The sequence below is a fragment of the Equus asinus genome, chromosome 8 (assembly GCF_041296235.1).
Source record: "Equus asinus isolate D_3611 breed Donkey chromosome 8, EquAss-T2T_v2, whole genome shotgun sequence".
In the NCBI taxonomy this organism is placed as follows: domain Eukaryota; kingdom Metazoa; phylum Chordata; class Mammalia; order Perissodactyla; family Equidae; genus Equus; species Equus asinus.
This window is the reverse complement of record NC_091797.1, coordinates 53,681,126-53,703,641: the sequence shown is the minus strand read 5'-3', so window position 1 is coordinate 53,703,641 and position 22,516 is coordinate 53,681,126. Positions and strand designations below refer to the sequence as shown.

Below are 22,516 nucleotides of genomic sequence, written 5' to 3'. Positions count from 1 at the left end.
GCCTCCATCTTGGCCCTCACCTCTTCTCCCTGTTCTCAAATTCTAAAATTTCTAGTGATTAAGCACGGATTGGATAACAATGATCCAAATATTATCTCTCAGAGAAGTTTCCCAGATCAGCAAACAGGAATTAAGGGAATGAAGAACGGGACTGGATCCGAGACACAGCACAGTATGGTAGGTGTATTCATAAGACACAAAGGAAGATGTGGGAGCGCGTATGTCCGTCTGCAACATGGGGGTCAGGACTTTGACTATTTCCAGTTTTACCCCTAGTTGGCTTTAGTGAAAGACTCTGGTAGGATCCTTCCTACTCCTTTGGAAATAAAGGCGACTGGGAGAGATAATTGGGACTCAGGAAAGGGGCTAAGGACAGAAGTCATCGGCAGGCAGTGACAGAGCTGACATTATAGATCTCCTTACATATACACGGTCATTCAAATGCTTTTAAGAACTTTGCTGATCCTCGTAGCAAAGCTGGGGGGGGGTGTGTGGCTATTGTGGTCTCCATTTTACTGTTGAGAACACTGAACTTCAGAGAGATGAAAAGTTTCCCAAGGATCCAAGGCTGAAAACCAAATCTCTCTTCTCCTATAAAAAAACAAAGAGGCAGGCTGAGTAATGTATTGGCAAAGAGGAGCAAGTAGTAAAGAGCGAAGAGTTGTAGACCTGTAATTATTAACAGCTACTACTGAGGTTACACCGCCTGTTAGTTTCTGAGATGAGTCCCTCACCTTTAAGATGGGGATACCAGCTGGGTGCCTGAGAGAAGGGACCGGCCGCACAGCAGGTGCTCAATTAATGTTTAATGAATGAAGAAGATAAGACATGAGATAGCATGGCGACCTGAAAGAGGGCCTTCGTGCCCTGTAAGGTGTTGTGATTCATTCAGCACAACGTGTAAACAGAAGCCTCTGGAGAGGATTCGTATAGCAGCACTAGATCAAGCTCCCTGGCTTACTGGTCAACTGCAAAAACTTATATACTCAGATTTTGTTTTTTCAATGACGAGGTCTAAAATCAGGAAGAACCACTCCGCCTCCCAACAACCCAGAGTGGCAAACCCCAGGGGAATATAGTTTTCCTTAGACTTTGCTCCCTTTCCTTTTTGCTTTCACCTCCCGAAAGGCGTTTTTGCAGCTTCTGAAGACAAGCGGCAGCCTGGAGGCGTTGAATCGTTGTAAATTGCAGCCCGACAGAAAGGCGTCCCCGCCTCGGAACCCCGGGCGGTGGCTGGCTCCGAGCAGCGTCGCCCAGCGGGCAGAGGCAGCGGGTGCGTCCCACGGCCTCCTCCTTCCGCGGCACTCGGCGCCCGCAAGCTGCCACCTCCCCAGGCAGCCCGGGGAACTCGGTCTGCGCTGGGAGGTCTGGCCGCGGTCGAGCGGGCGCTGCTATTGGCTGCCGGGGAGGCGGAGGCGGGACTGGGCCGCCGTGATTGGCGGGAGCCCCGGCCGAAGGGGGCGGGGCGCCTATATCCGAGGAGTCCCAGGCGCGGCGTAGGCAGTCGGGCTGTTGGAGTGCGGCGCCGCCGCGGGGACCTGGAGAGCCGGCTGGCGGGCGGACTGGCGAGGGGGTGGCGGGGAGGGCGCGGGGCCACGGGTCACAGGGCTGGGGTCTGCAGGGCTGCAGTTTCCTGAGGGCCAGCCTCGCTGAGCCCGGGGCTGGATCTGAGCGGTGGCGAGGCGGCAGCCCCGCGCACACCAAAGAGGAGGCGGCGGTGGCGGAGTGGCGGCCCCAGCCATGCTGTGCTATGTGACGAGGCCGGACGCGGTGCTGATGGAGGTGGAGGTGGAGGCGAAAGCCAACGGCGAGGACTGCCTCAACCAGGTGAGGACGCGGGGCCGGGCATGGGGACCCCCATCAGTTCCCCGAGGCCGAGGGCCCTCGCGGCGGTGCCGGGCACCAGGGCGCGCCGCTTGCTAGGGGCCGCGCGGCGCTGCAGCGGCGGCTGGGGGAGAGTGAGCCCCCTCCTCCCCGCGGGCGTGGGGCGCGCAGCCCCCATCCCGGCGCGCCGGGAGCCCGTGGGGGGACTGGGGAGGACGCGCCCGGCAGGCCTGCCACCCTGCACCCCAGCCTGGCACTTTCCCAGAAGAAGGCGACCCAGCGCACCTGCCGCAGGTGTGTGCATGATGCCGCCTGCCGGGTCTCCGCGGGGCCTGGCAGCGCCACCTGCATCCCGGGATGCGGTGGCTGGAGGCGGTCGCAAGTCCCTGGGATTGCTTGGCAGACACCCGGGCCCCTGTCTCTTGCTGCTTCTCAAATGGGCCATTCACCTGCATCTCCCTATTTGCGGGGGACGAGAGGATCGTAGGTTTGGATCATCGACTCCTCAGTTGTCTTTAAGCACGCGTTTCCTTAAGAGTAAAGACCAGTTCCAGACAGTGCCTGTTGGTGTGGCAGACAGCAGATTGGATGTCGAGTGAAACGCTGTGCCCTCCAACCCCCTAGACCTGAGATGTTTGGAAAACCTCTTGTAAAGCTTAGCTGACACTTGTGGCGTGTTTCCTCCATGTGTTTGTTTTTTTTGGAGTCCAGATGGTTAAAATTGTCCAGATAATAAGCTGCCAAATCAGCTGTGCAGATTGTGCTGGTGGAGGGAATTCCGGTGGTTCCCCTTCTCAGCCTTTCTGGACGACTTCTTTTGAGGACTCCTTTTTCTCTGCTGCAGTTGGAATGTCCTGGGTATTAAAGGAAGCACGAGCCTCAATACTGCATCTCGTGGTTTAGCATCACTGGAGCCTTAGAACTTTGTTCTTCCAGCTGACAACAGGCACTGTAACACGGCTGAACTTTGTAAAAAGTAGGCAGGAGTCAGCCTCCGATGGAGTCCTCGGGTTTTCTTTGACAACGAGGACCGTTTGCTCATCCATGCCGCATTCATTTTTGTTTTAGGTGTGCAGGCGTTTGGGAATCATAGAAGTGGATTATTTTGGACTGCAGTTTACGGGTAGCAAAGGTGAAAGTTTATGGCTAAATCTGAGAAACCGGATCTCGCAGCAGATGGATGGGCTAGCCCCTTACCGGCTTAAACTGAGGGTCAAGTTCTTCGTGGAGCCTCATCTCATCTTACAGGAGCAGACGAGGTAAAGTGGTGTGAAAATAAACCAATGTCAAATAGACCTCGGATTCCAATTCAAAAGGGCCATCGACCTTCCCGGAGATGTTCACCGGCAAATTTTTTTTTGATAGAGAGTGAGTTGGTTCATAACTTAGAAGTTTTCCATGGCACAGTCCTTTGTTAAGGGGAAGAGGGCGCTGCATAGTTGGCCTGGGGTACGTTTTCTAACTCTTCCTGTGGTTTTTTTCTTGCCTTCATAAACAATGGGAGAGCAGGGTTGAATCCTTACAAACGCTTGAGATTAGTGCCACAAGGCAAAAAAAAAAAAAAAAAAAAGAGAAAGACAAACCCAACTGACTTCCTGATTGCAGTGTGTAATGCCCGATAGTAACCTCTGCCTGAGCAGTGTTACTCTAGGTCATTGTCCGCTGCTCTAACAGACAGCAGGAAGCTGTTCCTCTTGGGTTACTCAAACTTGGTCAACTTCTTCAGCCTAGTGTCAGATTACAATGTGTAGCAAAGAGCTCTGTCTGACTTAATACACGATTTTGAAAGTTTTTAAGTTTCTTGAAAACTCACTAAGAGAATTCTTTCTAAGGCCAGTGTAACCGAACTCGAACCCACAGAGAACGCTACACATGATTGTTGAGATTAGATGACTGAATTTGTCTTTACTCCTAGAAAACCACCCGTAGTGGCAGACAAACTGGAGTATGCGGTTTCCTTTTTCACCAGAAAATCTTTTCTCCCCTGGATTGGCTGTAATACTTTTCTCGAGGATGAGCCAAATTAGGAAACTGATGTTTAACATTTCTTGCTGAAATGCAAGAGACCTGAATCTTATAGTAGCATCTCAAAAAGCAAACAAACAACTGCTTTTAAACACAGCAAACTTTGGATCTAAGTTCTAATGTTTTTCATAATTCTTTGGCTTGGAAATTTGCCATGCATGTGAAAAATGTGAGTGTGAAAATTTTGAGTAATGATGAGTGAGCAATCTCCATGAAGAGTCTTTAACATGTCATCTTTTGTTTGTTTGCCAAAGGACTGTTGGAATCATATTTTGAAATACTCTGCGTTTGAATTTGAAATCTGTACTTTGCCTGGTTATGGAGCTTTAAGGGCTGAGGGAAATGCTCAATTTTGTTTCTGAAGGAAGTTGGTATATTGAATTCTTAGTGCTCCTGAAGATATCTTGCAAAATATTCAAGTGACTGCATGTTTAAGGATGTTTTAGTTGTCTATATTAATCAGAACAGGCTGGGTTGTGTGTGTGTGTTTTTTTTTTTTTACTTAAATGATGATTTGTGAAAGCTTTCATTTTGCCTTTCAGAGTGATAACTTGCAGTTGAGTAAAGATAGAAAGTGTGTATTACACAATATACTGGAATTTGCATTCTGTAGTTTTATCATAATTTGCAGTCATTTCAGGGACTCCAGATACAAATCTCTTTTGAGGACACAAATTTATTTTTTTAAGTCTGCAGAAGCTTGGAGGACCAAAGACATCATTTACAATGGCTGCAGTCATAATAGGATAATACATTTCTATTATGAATGCTTACAGACTTTTCAAATTTATTGCTAGATGGTCCTTACCTGTGTTTTCCTATAATTGAGTTAATAACTCCTATCAAATCCATTTTATTCATGTAAGAAATAGAGATATTTTAGGAATTAGAATTGGGATCAAGTTTTTCACTTTACTGACTCAGTTGACTTTGACTCTTGAGAAAATTTTGCCAAATAGTGCTTCCAAGAATGCACATATCTAGTTAAACTAGGTAATTTTAATTGATTTTAATTCCTTTTGAAATCTTATTGAAAAATTAGTGGGATCTAAACTTTTGACTTGCTTTTAAAATATTCGTGAATTTTACTTGTTTTTGTGGGGTTGTCTGAAATACAGAATTTTAAGAAAATGCCGCCTAAAGCTTATATAGCATTCTGTTTTAATAACTAGATAAAGTTATTTGTAATTAGCATTTGTACTTTTTAATGAGGATCAGAAGTTTGACTGGGTCGAATTTAGTTACAATTAGCATTGTTTTTATGTGTATGATACTATAGAACAAAAATACTTATTTTCCCTAAGGTTATGTTAGCAAGATAAAGCTGGTTGATAAACTTTTTGCTGTTTTCTTATTCATTATAAAAGGTTTCTATAAAATGCTGTGAAAATAAAATAGATCTGTTTATGTCGTGAGGAAACTCAGTTCAGTAATGAGAAGTGATTTTTTTACCGTCTCTCAGTCATGAGGGTGCATTTAGTATCCTGAAAGTGACTGGACAGTTTATTAAATGGTGCTCAAATGTCCTGGCCGAGTTGTCCTCTGTGGACAATTAAAGTAATTGTAAAATTGCGGCTACAGTCTGCTCACAGCAGAGCTGGCCTTACTAGGGGGCAGTTAATATATCAGTTTGAATTGGATTAGGGAGGCCGCTGTGAAAATGATGGGCAGGAAGGCTGGTTTGGAGAGCACTGGGGACAAGGCAGAACTCCCATTCTCGGTCCAGCTCTGCCACAACCACCAGCGTACACAGACTTCCAAGCTGGAGCCCAGTTCTTCATCTCAGCTGGAAAGCCCAGGAAGAGATTGTCTCTAAAATCCTTGCTAGCAATAAATTTTTTTCTTTGTTTCTGTTTCCTCCCTATGTTATTTTCCTTAATGTTTTCCTAAATGTATTTCTCTGAAGACAGAAAAAGCATATCACATGTCTGCTTAGACGGGTCGATAGAGTCAATCTGGTCTCTGATTGGGCCTAATTTTAGGTTTGGTTCTCTACCCAGATTATTAGCTTTGCTCTTCAATGAGAGTCTCAAAAGTACCCAGAGAATCTTGTCAAGACTCAGCTGGCACATTTCAGAGGCGGAGGCGGCAGGTATTTTCAGCAGGTGTTTGCCATGCTGTGGATTAAAACAAAGTGAAACTAATGTGTTCTGGAAGTAGATCTGAAATAATAATGATCTTTGAAATTCTCGCCTTTCAAAGGCTCCTCGGTTATTCACAGCAATTCAGACCAGATTTTGTCAACATTTCCAAAAGCAGAGATTAGGGAATTATATACTTCATCTTCAGAACTGGTAATTACACCATCCACTGCCAATAAAATCTGGCTGTTTCTCCTGACTTTGCCACACTTTAGCAGAGCGCTTTGGTCTTTGCTGGGGGCAGTCCTGCTTAGTTAAGACTCACCAACACCTGAAGTCTCTTTCCCAGAAAACAAGCCAAGTACAAGGGCTCCGGGAGTCCTGAACTAAACATTCACAGAAGTGCTGTAATCCTGAACATTGAGTCTCATCCAGATGTCAATGACGTCCCTCATTAAGTCTCGCCATCTTTCAGACCTCGGGTGGGTCGTCGCTCCTCAGGAAAGCCCTCTCTAGGCCCGCTCAGGAGACCCAACTCTCCCAAGACGCTCTGTAGCTTTTCTTTATAGCATTTAATGAGCATCTAACACTACATTTCCTTATGTGCCAATTCGTTTATTGTCAGCCACTCTCATTATCTAAATTCCAGTAGCAGGGAGCTGATCAACATTGTATCCCCAAGTGACTGGTACATAAATATTTATCGAATCAGTGAATTAAGAACTTGAAAAGAAATAAGAAATGGGGTTAACTAATACTGATAATATAAATTTTCTTATAGATCTTGAAATGTTTGCCAGTTTGCCTCTATAAACTGAAAAGTTTGAGACTATCTAAAAGAAATCTCACCATTGAATGTTTTGTAGCGATGATTCTCCAGTTAGAATTTGCTCAATGCTTGGCATTCTTCCACTTCCTTCACCCCCTCCACCCCACCCCAGGCCATTTGTTTGCTGCGGCAATTAGCTCTTACCTAAAATGAACTACCTCTCACCTGGACTTTTTATGAAGTTCAGATAGTTTTCAAGTTTTCAAGCTACAGGCTCACTTTATCTCATTTCAACCAATTTGTAGGTCCTAAGTACTTACTAAACCTGGTTTTTCTCTGTGCCCCAACAAAAATCACTTAGACATGTGAAAACCTAGGGAAGATGGCATCATTGAAACTCACAAGGCAGTTGTCACATGCAGACTATTGGTAGATAAGAAGTGATGATCTCAAAGCAGTTCAGAGCTGAATCGCACTGGTCCTAGGTGGGGCCTATAATCACGTTCAGTCTTTCAGACGTTCCCAGCGTTGGTGAAGTGGCTTTCATAATTTACCTTTATGGGATTCAGTATGGGTAGGTTCCATGGGATGCTATTGCAACAGCATTGATTGGTTATAAAGGTGTCATTTATGTTCTTCATGTCAACTACATGCCTAAGAGTGGGATGACTCATTTTTTTTCATATGCCCAAACACAAAATAGGCCCCAGGAAAGTAAAAAAGGTAAAAACAGACTTGTATGTTCTTTCTGAAGAAAGTATTAATTAAATTTTGGAATTCTAATTTGTCAAGTTGTTCTTTTTGCTCAGAATACAGGATATTTGTGTTATTGTATGTTTATCTTAGCCATGGATCTCCCATCTGCGCCCCTTCAGTCTCTTCTTGAATTTTCTGATACTTATATATTTTTATGTATCATCTGAAGAACATTGAGGAATTGTTATGTGACCAAAATGAACTCTTAATTTTGAATATGTCATTTTAAATAAAATTTGAATAGTTAGATGGCACTTGGGGTCAGACTCAAGGTGACCAATGGTACAGCTCCGGGAGCACCAGGTACATTTAATTTCCGAGTCATGTCCCACTGCAGCCTGGTCCCGGGCGTAAAAGCACTGCCCGCCCATCCAGACTGTTGAGGAAGAGATTGTAGTTAACGCTTTTTTTTCTTTTTTTGAGGTATGCTTTTTAGTGAGGAAGACTGGCCCTGAGCTCACCTCTGTTGCCATTCTTCCTCCTTTTTTCTTTTTGTTTTTTGCCCTCCCCAGAGCTCCAGTGCATTGTTGTGTATCCTAGTTGCAAGTCCTTCTAGCTCTTCTATGTGGGATGCCGCCACAGCATGGCTTGATGAGCAGTGTATGGGTTTGCACCCAGGATCTGAACGGGCAAACCCCGGGCCACCGAAGTGGAATGTGTGACCTTAACCACTGCGCCACCAGGCTGGCCCCAGTTAATGCTTTTAAACCACAGGATTGTCCGGACTGTTGTTTGCCTGGGACAGTGGATAATCATATTTTTTAGAAGTGCAGATTTTATGCTTCTAAGTGGTAGTATTCTTCTGGTATGGGCTGTAACCACTTTTGAAAGGGAATTCCCCTTACCCCCACCCTGCAAATCTTTTAACTGCTTTGGAGCCTAAGGAGGAACAAAATTTTCGGTGATTCCCATTTTGTGTTTCGGGCTTTGAGAAGGATCTCCTTAGCCTGAATAGAGACCTGACTTGGTAATTATTTGGCTGTGACAGGTTTCTCAACTGCAAGCCCTCCATGAAACGTAGTAGATTTGATGGTTTGTTTTAAGTATAGCTCTTCATTTGAATTCTGAACCTTGACCCTAAGGGATTTTCGCTGATATTATTTTCCCAACCTCTTACTATGAACATTTTCAAACATACAGAAAAGCTGAAGATCTTTACAGTGAACACCCGGTACCTCCACCTAGATTCTCCTAACAAGTTTACTAGACTTGCCTTGTCACATATTTATCCATTTGTTTATTCCTCTAGCCATCTATCAATCTCTCTTTTGGATGCTTTTGAAAATAAGCTGTGTGTAAGTCCACTTCCCCCTAAATACTTCAGTACACATACCATTAACTAGAGCTCGATATTTGCCTACAATTCCTTTTATTCTTTTGATTTAAAATTTACGCGTGATGAAATGCATAAATCCTAATTATACCATTTAATGAGTTTTGACAAATGGATGTGCCTGTTTAAACGGAACCCTTATCAAGATATAGAATGTTACCATTGCTCCAGAAAGTTCCTCATGCCCTTCTGCAGTCAGTTCCTGCCCTCCTTCTCCACCCCGCTCGGCAACCAGGGTCGCTTGTTTTCCCACCATCGATTAGTTACACCTACTCTGCTTCATATAGATGGGATCATGCAGTGGATACTCTTGTGTCTAGCTTCTTTTGTTCATCATAGATTTTTTTGAGATCCCCCATATTGTTGTATATATCAGTGGCTTATTCCTTTTTCTTGCTGGATAGTATTCCATTTTGTGAATGTACTACTGTTTATCCATACTACTATTGATGAACACCTGTTTTCCTGCTATTAGGAGTAAAGCTGCTATGAAAATTCTAGTACCTGTCTTTTTTGTAGACGTATGTTCTCATTTCTCTTGAGTAAATACCTCAGAATGGAATAGCTGTGTCATAGAGGAGGTAATCATTTAGTTTTATGAGTAACCACCAGACCTTTTCCCAAAGCAATTGTACCTTTCTGTACTCCCATCAAGAATGTTAGAGTCCGGTTCCACCACATCCCAGCCAGCCTTCTGGTGGGTATGTCGTGGTTTTAATTTGCATGTCTCTATTGATTAATAATGTTAAGCACTTTTTCATGTGCTTATTGGCCTTTTGTACATCATCTTTTGTGAAGTATCTATGAAGTCATTTACCCATTTTTATTGAGTTGTTGCCTTAATCTTTGAGTTGTACAAATTCTTTCTATATCCTGGATGCCAGTCCTCTGTCTGATATATGTCTTGTAAGTACATCTTCTCCTGTGGCTTGCCTGTTTTCTTGATGTCTTTTGATGAGGAGAGGTTTTTAATTTTGGTAAAGTCTAATTTATCCTTTTTTTTTCCTTTTACAGTTTTTGCTGACTTTGTCTTGAGAAATCTTTGCCCACCACCAGGTCATAAAGAGACTCTCCTATGTTTCATTTTAAAAGCTTTCTGGTTTTAGCTGTTGCATTTAGGCCTATGCTCTATTTTGAACTGATTTTTGTTTCTGGAATTTAACATACAAAACAAAAAGAACTTGTTATAGCAATTCTGTTTTGATTTGATAGTTTTTAAATAGAACTTGGCAGTCTGAGTTTGGTTTAAAATAAACCGATGTGGTTAAATGACTCATTGGAGTGAGGTGGCATACGAGTGATCTCAGTGGGGGTCTAACTGGCTGAGGGACAAACCAGCCATTACTAACAGTGGCCTGGTTCAATCAGGTCTTTGGGGGAGAAATACAGTTCAATTATAGGGACCTGAGAGGGGTTTTTCTTTGTGAGGAAGATCGTCCCTGAGCTAACATCTGTGCCAGTCCTCCTCTATTTTATATGTAGGACACCACCACAGCATGGCTTGACGAGCAGTGCTAGGTCCACACCCAGGATCCATACCGGGGAACCCTGGGCCCCCAAAGTGGAGCACACGAACTTAACCACTACGCCACCAGGCTGGCCCTAAGGGACCTGAGAGATTTTAAAAATAGCTACTTAACCATTTTAAAGATGGTTTAAGTTGCTTCAGTTTTGAGTTTGATAGTGGATGTGGAGGTAGTTATTTTACATTTGTGTCACAAAAAGCTCTTCAAAATGATGTAACTGGAAGAGAACTGGAGGGCAGTCATTGAGAGCAGCCGTCCGTGGAGCAGATCCCCTACTCCCAGCTGGCCTGCTGAAAGTTCCGCTTTGATCAGTAAATGATTTCTGTATGAGACAAGCCAGAGTTTAAAGGAGAATTCTCTGATTGCAACTCTTAGAAGATAAATGACTTGACTTCATTCCTTAAAGCTGTGGAAAGGAATTAATTTTAAAAATGGAGGAAATTTGAAGTACTTTGAAACAAGAACATGTTAAAAGTATGTGACTGTCTTTTTAAAATTAAAATTGCTCACATCTTTATATTCACTCCATTTTTTAAAAAATCTTCCATAATGCTACAGTCAGTTTTGAATTCATTGGTACCTGTGATTCAAAGACATGAGTTAGCCAGAATGTTTCAGTTTGTGCCCCAAGATGTGATCCACATAGTGAGAATATACATTTTCTAAGAACCTGGTAAAACTTGAAGAATCATGAATTTCAGGGTGTAACCAGAGCGATGTTTAGAAAATGCAGTTTGAGCTTATGTCTATAGTACATAGTCACAGACATTTGCTTAAGACAAAGGAAATCATTTTTTTCAAAGACTTACTTTCTGTTTATGATTCTAGCATGTATCCTAAATTGAATTAGATATGTCAGCCACTTTTGATCTTTAGTAGGAAAAAAGAACCCAATTCGCTGCAGACGTGACTTCTTTGACCACATCTGCTTGTTTTGATGTTATTGGTAACCTTTCACCCACTTTACAAAAAAGGGAAGGAGTTAAACTCCATGAGCCAGATGGTTCATAGGCCGGATAGTTTGAGAGAAATTACAGGAGAAAAATACGTGATTCAAAACCACCCCGAAGTATTGAGCCATCGCTGGATTCCCTGTTGGACATGTGTCTCCATGCTCGCCATCCTCCCTCTTAGAAAGAGCACGTTGGAGTCTGCTGAAGGCTCGTCACAGCTGGCGACCTTTACTGTCACTGCTCTGTTGTGCTCCTCTCCTGGAGAGCATAAACTTGTCACCCAAAAGCCAGTTTGTGGCCAGTTATTTTCATAGGCTGTGTTCCTTGACGCTAAAAGGCTAATAAGTTCCATCTATAAAAGAAACCATCAGCCATGTGCACCCTGTAACCCCAGCGCAGGGCTTGGCCCAGAGGCCGTGCCCAACAAATGCTTGTTGACTTGAAATGAAAGGACTGCTTTATAGCCCAAAAACAGCAAATTGCAGGAAGGGCCCTGTCAGAGAGTTTATGTAAACCATAAGGCAGAGGACTTTGCAGCTTACGGGGTATTGATTGCAGTCCAGCCTAGAATGTGGGGTATGTAGAAGAGGCCAGCGGCCCCCTGCTCCCTTGTGTTAATTCTGACCCACGTGTGAGAAAGGATCAGCTGTACATCTCGGGCGGCTGGCCACCTGTTCATGTTCTGTTACTGCTTCTTTGCTTTTGATTTTGACAGCTTTCTCTCCAGAAGTAGGCGCGGATAGTTTGGAAAAAGAAATTGGATAGATTTTAATACTTTTCTTTTGCAGGCTGTACTTATTCTTTAAGAAAGCAGAAACTAGTCTCTAACTTGATGCTTGGGAAATAAGTCGAGACACTTTCACATAAGCAGTACTTCAATTGAGAAGACGTAGTTTGTGACTTAAAATCTTTCATCATGTAATTTCTTCTTTAATGTAAGCATATATTCAGATTTTCGTTTCCTGCTAACATGGCCCCTGATGAATACAGAGACAGAGGTACAGTAACCCAGAGGAAGGTTAACAAATGGTCATCTAAAACCCTTTTGGGGGCTGAAGCAGTGTTATGACACCAGGGTTCTGTGGGAATGCTAGACCTCAGTTCTCAGCTATTTTAACACAAGTTATTTTTGCGATTATTTCTTTGCCCCAGTAGGGACCCCTTCTCAGTTTAGCGGTGTGGCAGAAATACTTTAAAGACTAGCAGATGTTTGCGTTAATAAAAACCATGCTTATCTTCTTTCAGTGCTGTTATGCTTTCTCACTATGCTTTCTTCACAGGGGCTTTGGATAGAGAAAAAACTGCGGTATTTGGCAGTTTGATTATTTTAAATATTTCCTTATCATTTTAGAAGGCACGGAACATTGCATTTAAACCATTCTTAAAGGAAGATTAATGGCTCTTGTCAGCCTGACATTTTGAGACTCAGGAGAGCCCCTCCTGGCATCTCTAGCCTCATTTTCTCCCGCTTCCTCGTCTTAGATTGCATGTTATCCCCTCTGACTAGGGTGTAAATGAAAGCAGGGGTGAGGCCTGGAATAAGGTATCTGGCTGAACTGGGACTTATGAGCTCTTTTCGAGCTTTGCCCATGGTCATAACTCATGTGTTAATGGAAGGAATGCTGAGGCATTTAGGTGTGTTTGAGAGGCTATAACTAGCCCTCAGAGGAAGGATATCCCTCTCCATTTGCTAGAGACAAATTTTATAACCTAGGCCAATCTGCCTATGGCAGTTTAGATGCTCGGTCGAAACCTTGGGCAATACGGATTGGCAGGCAACAGTATCTGAAGTTTGCCAAGAGTTTCTAAGTGTGACGTGCCTTTCGGTGACTGTGGAATCTAGGATGGTATACAATTAGGACATGCTCGAGCGGAATGAAACGAAGGTGGGAATATAAACTAAATGGAGACAATACACAGTTTTACGTACATGTATAGAACTCTCTGATGTTGGAGGCACTTAAGTCAGCTTACATGCAGCTAGCTGTACTAGAAGTTAGAATGTGTCAAATAGTATAATAGAGGAATAAACAGTTTACATTTGATAGAGACAAAAGAGTATCTAATGAGGAGACAGAAAGAAGGGCCTACAGGACAGAGGAAGCAACAAGACCAGAGACACAGGGGCATGACGTGTTGGTTTTTCCAGAAAGAGAAATTGTCTCTTTCCTGGGGCATAGTGGCCACAGGGAATGACAGGAGATGTGGCTTGAAAGCCAAGGCCAGAGAGTGGAGAACCCCGGGTTCATGCTGACAGCGTGCTTCCCTGGCAAGCGGTGGGGAGTCCCTTGAAGGATTTTGAGCAGAGAAATGGCAAGTTCAGACCAGAAGCAAGCAGCTTGGAAGGCGGATTAGCACAGAGTCTAGAAGAGAGATCAGCTTAGAGGATATTGTAAATTCTCTGACAGCTGAGAGCGGCAAGTAGGACAGAGGAGGTAAAAGTGGGAAGAATGGGTCTGGGTTTAAAGAGTTTTCAGAGACAGAAAGTAGGTGAAAACAAGATTGAGAGTCCAAAGTGAGACTCCAGTGGGAACAAAAGTGGGTTTGGGAAGGAAGACAGTGACTTTGGTTTTGAACGAGCTGAAATTGGGACGCGGAAGTACATCCAAGTGGAGAAGTCTACAAGCATTTGGACATTTCAATATGATTGTTAGAAGTTGGGGCTGGGACTAGCAACTTGGGGGTCATTTGAATAAAAGTGAGGATTTTAAGATAGCAGTTCCACATTAAGATAAAGTTTTTCTGATGAAGACAGTTGCTTTTAAAAAATTATAATGCAGACACTTGTGTGTAATTATTTTACATTTTGTAACTTGAACGTTGCTGAACTTGTCTTAATTAGACTTGTTTTGTTTGGGTTCCCCTTTTTATTCCAGAGAAACTTAGTGCTTAGACTTATTTTGCCTTAATACCCATGATAAAAAAGGTTCTCGAGTGGTAAGCCTTTTCATGGTAGCTTTTTAAATTGCTTTGTTTTCCTTACTTAAAAGGGGTTGTGAAATTGCTGAGCGGGTTGCGTTTGTTGTGGAGTTAGTCCCACTCTCACATTGTTTTGCAGGCATATCTTTTTCTTGCACATCAAGGAGGCTCTCCTGGCAGGCCACCTCCAGTGCTCCCCGGAGCAGGCAGTGGAGCTCAGCGCCCTCCTGGCCCAGACCAAGTTTGGAGACTACAATCAGAACACTGCCAAGTACAATTACGAGGAGCTGTGTGCAAAGGAACTCTCCAGTGCCGCCTTGAACAGGTGAGGCTGCGGTTAAGGCTGCTGTTTATATTCATAGATCTACCAAATTTATAAGAATTTCCGGAAGAAAATGAACTTATGGTATATGCAGATAATCTGTGATTTTAAGACTAGGCCATTGCCCAATTTAACCAGTTGTTTTCGAAAGATGCTCAGCCTTGTGTCTGAGAAACTGGTAAACACAAAACATAATCCACACAAATAAATGCCCTTATGTGAAATGCTATGTAACAGGAATTTTTTAAATCTCTGACCTTTTAAGAATGCAAATCTTCTCAAATAAAGTCTGTCGTGTATATTGGTATTTTCTTAACCAAGAGGCCTAACATAGGCATTTTAGTTATCTATTCCTGCGTAACAAAGTTACCCTGAAACTTAGTGGCTTAAAACAGCAAACATTATCTCACAGTTCTGTGGGTCAGAAATGTGGCCGTGGCTTGGCTGGGTTCTCTGGCTCAAGGTCTCTCAGTTAGTGGAGTTTAGTCTCATCTGAAGGCTCAGCTGAGGGCAACATCTACCTCCAGGTTGATTCAGATGACTTGCCAGCAGGCCTCAGTGCCTCACCACGTGGTCCTCTCCCTGGGGCTGTTTTCTAACATGGCGGCTGGCTCCACCCAGGGCAGGCAATCCAAGGCAGAGCAAGAGAGAACACCCAAGGTGGACATCAGTCTTGTTATAACTTAATCTCAGAAGTGAGTGACATCTTATCACTTCTGCCATATTCTGTTCACTAGAAGCAATTCATCAATCGAGCCCACACTTGAGGGGAGGAAATGACACAAGGGCATGAGCACCAGGAGGTGGGGATCTTTAAGGACTATATTAGAGGCTGTCTACCACAATAGATAAAATAAATCCTGTATTTTTTCAGTTGCAAGTGATCTAATCAATCTCTTATGATGCTATATTATAATGAAACTTCATAAAGTATAGACAAATGTATGAGAAGTTCCTATGCATAAATTTCTTATGCATATTTTTAGAGATTTTTCCATAATTCTTCCAATTGATCCTCATCCAAAGTTTTTTCTACTATTTAATAGTCGAGATCTCGAATAGTGTGTTAGAAGTGTCTTACAGTAAGTTTGCTGAATAAATGAAACATCAATAATATATGGCTTTTTAAGTTTTTGTGATTCGCGAATGACAGTGTCAATATAATTCACTAGTCAAAATGATTTCTCTATAAAGGCTGCTTAAGTTAATCTCTGTACATACTTCTCTGCCCTTTTGATGTCCTTACAGCATTGTTGCAAAGCACAAGGATTTGGAGGGGACCAGCCAGGCTTCAGCTGAGTACCAAGTTTTGCAGATTGTGTCGGCAATGGAAAACTATGGCATAGAATGGCACTCCGTGAGGGACAGCGAAGGGCAGAAGCTCCTCATTGGGGTTGGACCCGAAGGAATCTCAATTTGTAAAGATGACTTTAGCCCAATTAACAGGTAACCCAAGTCTTAAATTTTTTTAGACTGAAGTATGTATATACTTCTGTGGCTGTGATCATGAAAATAGAAAATGGAGAGGGTTTTACTAAACTGTCATCTTTTAGGAATACAATGTCTCATTTTGATACATACATTAATTTTATTCAGGCTTTGATAACCATTGAATTATTTTTTTAAATACTAACTCAAATGTACTGATATGGCAAAGTTAATATTTTTCAAATAAGTCATTCACTGCTATAAAAATCTCATTTTTGAGCCAGCCCTGATGGCCTAGTGGTTAAAGTTCGGCATGCTCTGCTTTAGTGGCCTGGGTTCAGTTCCCGGGCACGGAGCCACACCATTCATCTGTCAGTAGCCGTGCTGTGGCAGTGGCTCTCGTAGAAGAACTAGAAGGAGTTACAAGTAGAACATACAACTCTGTACTGGGGCTTTGCAGAGGAGGAAAAAGCAATCTTCTTTTCCCCTATAGGCACATGCTCACACCCAGAACTTGCCCCACCACTTCTCTCGGCTTACCCACATTGCTTTTCAATGTGCCTTCATAACTAGGGAGCAGAGTGCTTATGTGATAGTCCCAAACCAAGCATCTGGGTTGTGAGCACATGAGAAGTGACACAGCTTTTCTTCTGGGCTTGCTCACCTTTCTCTTCCCGTCTTTCAGGATCGCTTACCCCGTGGTGCAGATGGCCACCCAGTCAGGAAAGAACGTGTACTTGACTGTCACCAAGGAGTCTGGGAACAGCATTGTGCTCTTGTTTAAGATGATCAGCACGAGGGCAGCCAGTGGGCTCTACCGAGCGATAACAGAGACACATGCTTTCTACAGGCACGTACTGCTGTTTACCCCATAACCTCAGCATCGTCCATAGCTCTGAGGTTCCAGGTGACAGCAAGGCTCCTACAGTTTCTGGTATCGTTGTGTCAATGAACCTTGTACAGAATTTTAAGAAATCAGCTGCTTTCGAATGTTTTGTTTCTGCCGTAGCAATGGAATGCTTATCGGCACGGTCCTGCTTTTCCCACAGAAAGTGTGTGTGTGTGAGCTGCACAGACATGTCCCACTGCTTCCCTCTTACCTTGTTTCCTCATCGCACTGAGATAACTCCCCCCGAGATAACTCCGAGTGGTTGCGCCTGTTCACCCACTGCGTTTGCCCTTTCCCAGCCGGGTGAGATAAGTCCTCTTTCTGGGAGAGCTGCTATCCTGAATCCTCACCACATAGGGAGAATCTCCCAGTAACAATATCGATACCCTCATTTCAGAGGATGTCTTAAAGGAGAGTTGTGATTGGACTCAAATATTTGGAAAATTAAAGCTAATAAATTTAATTGGCAGGCAACCTTAACATTTTTTATGTTAAAATAAACACACAGAGCCAGACCTGATGGCCTAGTGGTTAAAGTTTGGCACGCTCCACTTCGGTGGCCCGGGTTCAGTTCCCAGGCATGGAACCATACTGCTTGTATCAGTAGCCATGCTGTGGCAGTAGCTCACAGAGAAGAACTTACCACTAGAATAGACAGCTACGTACTGGGGCTTTAGCGGGGGAAAAGGGAAGAAAAAAGGAGGAAGATTGGCAACAGATGTTAGCTTAAGGTGAATCTTCCCCCTACACACACACAAAAATTGTAAATAGACACAAATTGTGGAGCAGAATGGAAAATTTGTAGAAGTTTTTAACATAAAGCTAATACTTCAAAAAAAAAACGTCCTTTTTCTTGCCACAAGCTGTTTGGACTGTAGCTCATGTCCCCAGAGGTGAAGGAGCACATTCACTGTCCCCTACATTTACAGCTGCTTGATTGGAGGGCCCTTGGGGACACTTGAGAAATACAGAGGTAGAATCTCTGAAATATTTAACACATATAAGACTGGAAGAATTTACCTTCGAGTGTGCAAAGAAGAGTATTATAGGTCTGCTGACACGAATATTCTTATTCACGCAGTGTGGGGAGGTCTGAGTCATGGGAATGCCCGGGCTTCTCTGTATTGAGGTGGATGTGCAATCTCTCCCGGCAGGTGTGACACGGTGACCAGTGCCGTCATGATGCAGTACAGCCGAGACTTGAAGGGCCACTTGGCATCTCTGTTTCTGAATGAAAACATTAACCTCGGCAAGAAGTACGTCTTCGATATTAAAAGAACGTCAAAGGAGGTCTACGACCATGCCAGGAGGGCCCTGTACAACGCCGGTGTGGTGGACCTCGTTTCCAGAAGTGAGCACAGCCCTCCGAACTCCCCTCTGAAGTCTTCGGAGAGCAGCACGAACTGCAGGAGCTGCGAGGGCCTCAGCTGCCAGCAGAGCAGGGTGCTGCAGGAGAAGCTGCGCAAGCTGAAGGAAGCCATGCTGTGCATGGTGTGCTGCGCCCAGGAGATCAACTCCACCTTCTGTCCCTGCGGCCACACCGTGTGCTGCGAGAGCTGCGCCGCCCAGCTCCAGGTGAGGGGCGTCCACTGGCCTGCTTCCCCCGGCGGGCTCGCCTCTCCCTCTGGTTCGCAGTGAGTGTGTGCCTGCTCTGTGCCAGGGGCTGGCTCCCTGATGCACAAATCAGAGTGTGCATCTCCACCTGGAAAGGGTCTTTGTGTGGTGACTTAAACGTATCGCCCTCTGGAAACATTTTGCATTAGCATACATTTTCAACAATGTAATTACTCTAAATCATGGACTTTTTTCAGGTTCTGGAAACGAGGCTCAGATGCACAAGGTAACGCATCTAGCTAGTGGCTGAGCCGGGAACTAGAATCCAGGCCTCCTGAGGGCTGGTTCAGGACTTCTTCCGTTTCTTCCATTTCATATTGCCACCCGCTTTTTGACTCTTAGGAGGATGGCCTTTATTATTTACTTAAAATATCTGGGAAAGAATACTTAAGAGTTTTAGGTTATAGTTAATTCTCAGTTATCTGTGGGTGGTGGTTTACTCGGTCATTGTTTGTGATTAATTTCCTTTTTTTACTGCATGTGCCTCTAGGGGTCCCTTGGGTCGGTTCTCACTTAGCAAGTCAAACTAATTTGAATATAATACAAAAAATAAAAGCAACTCATATATAGTATTTTTTCCCTTCTTGCACCTTGCATTTCCTCTTACAATAATTTTTCAATTCGTTTTCATTTCTCAGAACTGTTTGCTAAACGTCCCTGTAGTTATATGTAAAGTTAGCCCTAAATAACATCCAATCTTGCTAATTTCAGAATTATTCTTAGGGCTACATATGAGCCATCAGGATGCCTGTGTCCTTCCTAAGAGGAGGTCATGCTCCTCCAACAAGTTATTTCCCCAGGAGCAGTCATGGGTTTTGCCTTTTTCTCCCCACGTAGTCTGACCCTTGTGCCTAAGGCTCCCATTATGGCTGAGGAAGGGACATGCAGCCAGGAATGTGGAGCTGTGGTCTGTGACCTGGAGCAGAGCCATGCTCATTGGCCACATGGCGTCAACCCAGGGATGCTGGCCTGAGTCAGCCAGCTGAGTCAAGGACAGACAGTCTCAGGAAGGGTCTCCTGCATCCCTGTTGGAGGGGTCATAATCTGCCCATGCAGGGCCCACAGCCTCACTGCCCAGCAAGACGACTTTAGGGATCGCTTAACTCACTGTGCCTTGTTTAGAGTTTGACTCACAACCTAGTTAATTTCCTTCAGTTTATACTTTTTCATAACATTCATTTTTAATTCCTTGTGAAGTATAAACTTAAAGCCGTTAGAAAGCAGAGATCTCTACCAGATGAAAGCTAGAAATAATTGTGACTACAACTTACTTAGAAAACAGAAAGTAATGGGTACCCCAGTGGACACTGAAGACACAGATCCTCGAAGCTGCCCTGACAGGTCCTCTCGGCTTCTCTTTTCCAGTCGTGTCCGGTCTGCAGGTCGCGGGTGGACCATGTTCAGCACGTCTATCTTCCAACGCACACCAGTCTTCTCAACCTCACTGTCATCTGATCTGCTGTGCGCTTACTGGACATGCCATGTTTCCATGAACTGCACTGTCACGAACTGTAAAAAGGATAGATTGTGGAGAAAATAAATACTCCAACACCATCTGCCATGCAACGTTTTAAAAAAAGGAAGAATCAAAAGAAGGTGACTGCTCCCCACCAAAACACAGCACGCGCAGAATCAGCCCCTCCCACGCGGGAACCGGGAAGAGCTCTGGGACGCAGAAACATTCCTTGGACTTTCATTCTTTTTTGTGATCAAGTAAAGGAATAAGTAAAATCTTGGATGTCAGTTAAGTGGCAGCATAGCCAAAAAAGTGGGTACCTTTTAGGAAATGATGTTGCTAAGTCTCCTTAATGTATCCCAAGGGAAGTTTCCTACCTGCAGCAAATTTTGTAAGAATTCGTTTTAAGAATGTACTTGGTTCTTTTTGTACGGTCATGGAGCTCCGGACATTTTTAATAGAAAATTTTTTCTTAAAGAAATAGTCATCCTTTTAATGTCATTTCTGTTTTTGTAACCTGTTCAAGAAGGATTGGAATGCAAACAGATTTAAAAATCAATTCTGTGACTTCTCAACAAGTTGACAACAAAGTTGTCAGATTTAAACCAGTCTGGCTAGCGAAAAACAGCTAACTCAATGTGGGTGGCTTCCTATTCTTTTTCCTTCCTCCTCTCCTTGCTCCCCCCACCCTCCCCAACCCCTGCCCAAGCCGTTCAATTAGAAAATGCTACCAGTTTGGTTTATAAGATTTCTGTGGAGTAGTCAAGCACTCCTTGGGCGTTTTGAGTTGGTAGAATATTTTATTTTAAGACTGAAAAGGGAGAGCCTGTTCTTTGGGTGTGGAGAGCATCGCTCGCTGAGATGCAGCTTCCTGGTGTACAGACTAGGCGGTTCTTCAGTTCCCCCAGCACTCTGCTCCAGCTTCCCCCAGTGGCATCTCTTTTGCTAGAGCTCTCAAGCCTTTTGCAGCCTTATCATAGGTATGCTAAATGTTGTATACTTTTTTTTTTTTTTTTTTTAGTAAATGCTTAAGTATTTTTGCTTGTAACTTTTGCTTGTTCCCTTGTATGTGTTTGAAGAGGGGTTTCGGGGTTTTTTTGTTCTATGTTCTTAATCATGTTTTCCACTCCCACTTGGGCATTTTGGACTCTGGTCAGCTTGTGGGTTTTCTAGGATGTCGGGAAACCTAGATGACCTTATCGGGTGCAATACTAGCTGAGTGAAAGCTAGAAACCTACACTGTCACTTTACAGAGATCTCTGAGGATACTTTCATATTGCCTTAATGTAGCAGTAATGTGTTTATGCATTTGTTTCTTTGCACAGACATTTTGTCAAATATTAAAACTCTACTTTTTTATGGCACATATTAGCATATAAGCCTTTATTCCAAGAGGTATTTATTTTTTCACTTGTAAAAAAATAAGGTTTCCACATAAAGAACTCTGTTATATCCTAGAGGACTTCTGTCTTTTATATTCAGGACAATAAAGACTTTAAAGCAAACCCGGGTGTCTGTGTCATCACATTACTGTCATTTAACCCGGTTTTATTCATTTAAAAGAAAAGAGCATTGATAACATCATGGTTGGTATCTAATTTGGTCCTACATGGAAAATTTGAAGACGTTTAGGGTATTGGCTCCAATTGAGGAGAACAGTCACCCAGTTGTTCACTCATTTATGTTTTCTGGTGAGGAGATTGGGATGTGGGTGAAAATGGGGTAATGTACACAAGCAGGTGAAGAGTGAAAATTGAGGAAAGGACTGGAAGGTATTGCAGAAGGAAGGGAAGGGTGAAATTGGAAGTTGACAGTTTAAGCCCAGATGCTACTGCTGGTGCATTGCTGCTCAGGACAAGTGAGCGCCCCTCCAGGTCCTCGTGGGTCGGGGCTGAGGCTGCAGACTCCAGAGCTGTGTGCCCATAAGAGGGCTAGCCGGCTGCTGCTGGGACCTCAGCGCTCTAAGCATGCCCGTGTGTGCTAGTTTGTGCTGCTCAGCAAATTCTTTATGGAGTAGAGGACACTGCACATAATATACATAATGGATAATGAGCTGTAGCGGTTAACGAAGTAATTTCACCTGCTACGAAAGTTCATTTGGTTCAGTACAATTATTTCAAGTAAGTAATTTTTTAAAAATTGAGAGAAGGGAGGGCAGCCCAGTGGCATAGCAGTTAAGTTTGCATGCTCCACTTCGGTGGCCTGGGGTTCATGGGTTCAGATCCCGGGTGCGGACCTACACACCACTCATCAAGCTGTGCTGTGGCAGCATCCCACATAAAGTAGAGGAGGATTGGCACAGATCTTAGCTCAGGGCCAATCTTCCTCACACACACACAAAAAAAAATATGGCGTATTTGGGACCCTGGGGCAGTTTGGCATAACCAGAATATAGGGTGTATGGTTGGATGAGGTGGAATAGTGAGAGATGAGGCTGGGAAGTTAGGTTGGGAGCACACCCATGAGGGGGCTACGGGCCCTGCCAGTCTCTACCCCAGCCCCACTTGGTAAGAAGGTCAATGTCCACAAAGATCATAGAAGGGAATCTAGAAGTAGCTGGGTTCCACAACTCTGTTCACAACAGTCTTGTCTGTAGGTTTTACTTCCTTGTCTGGGCTCTG

General features: G+C 43.8%; 1 protein-coding gene across 1 annotated transcript; it reads left to right on the top strand.

The window, feature by feature from the left end:
• The first annotated feature begins 1,491 nt into the window (after nucleotides 1-1,491).
• On the top strand, nucleotides 1,492-21,400 carry MYLIP (myosin regulatory light chain interacting protein). The gene is made up of 7 exons (XM_014849530.3): nucleotides 1,492-1,827; nucleotides 2,893-3,083; nucleotides 14,326-14,511; nucleotides 15,757-15,954; nucleotides 16,622-16,786; nucleotides 17,980-18,400; nucleotides 19,805-21,400. Exons 1-7 carry the CDS (start codon nucleotides 1,741-1,743, stop codon nucleotides 19,892-19,894), a joined length of 1,338 nt encoding a protein of 445 aa, XP_014705016.1. The 5' UTR covers nucleotides 1,492-1,740; the 3' UTR covers nucleotides 19,895-21,400.
• The last annotated feature ends 1,116 nt before the right edge of the window (nucleotides 21,401-22,516 follow it).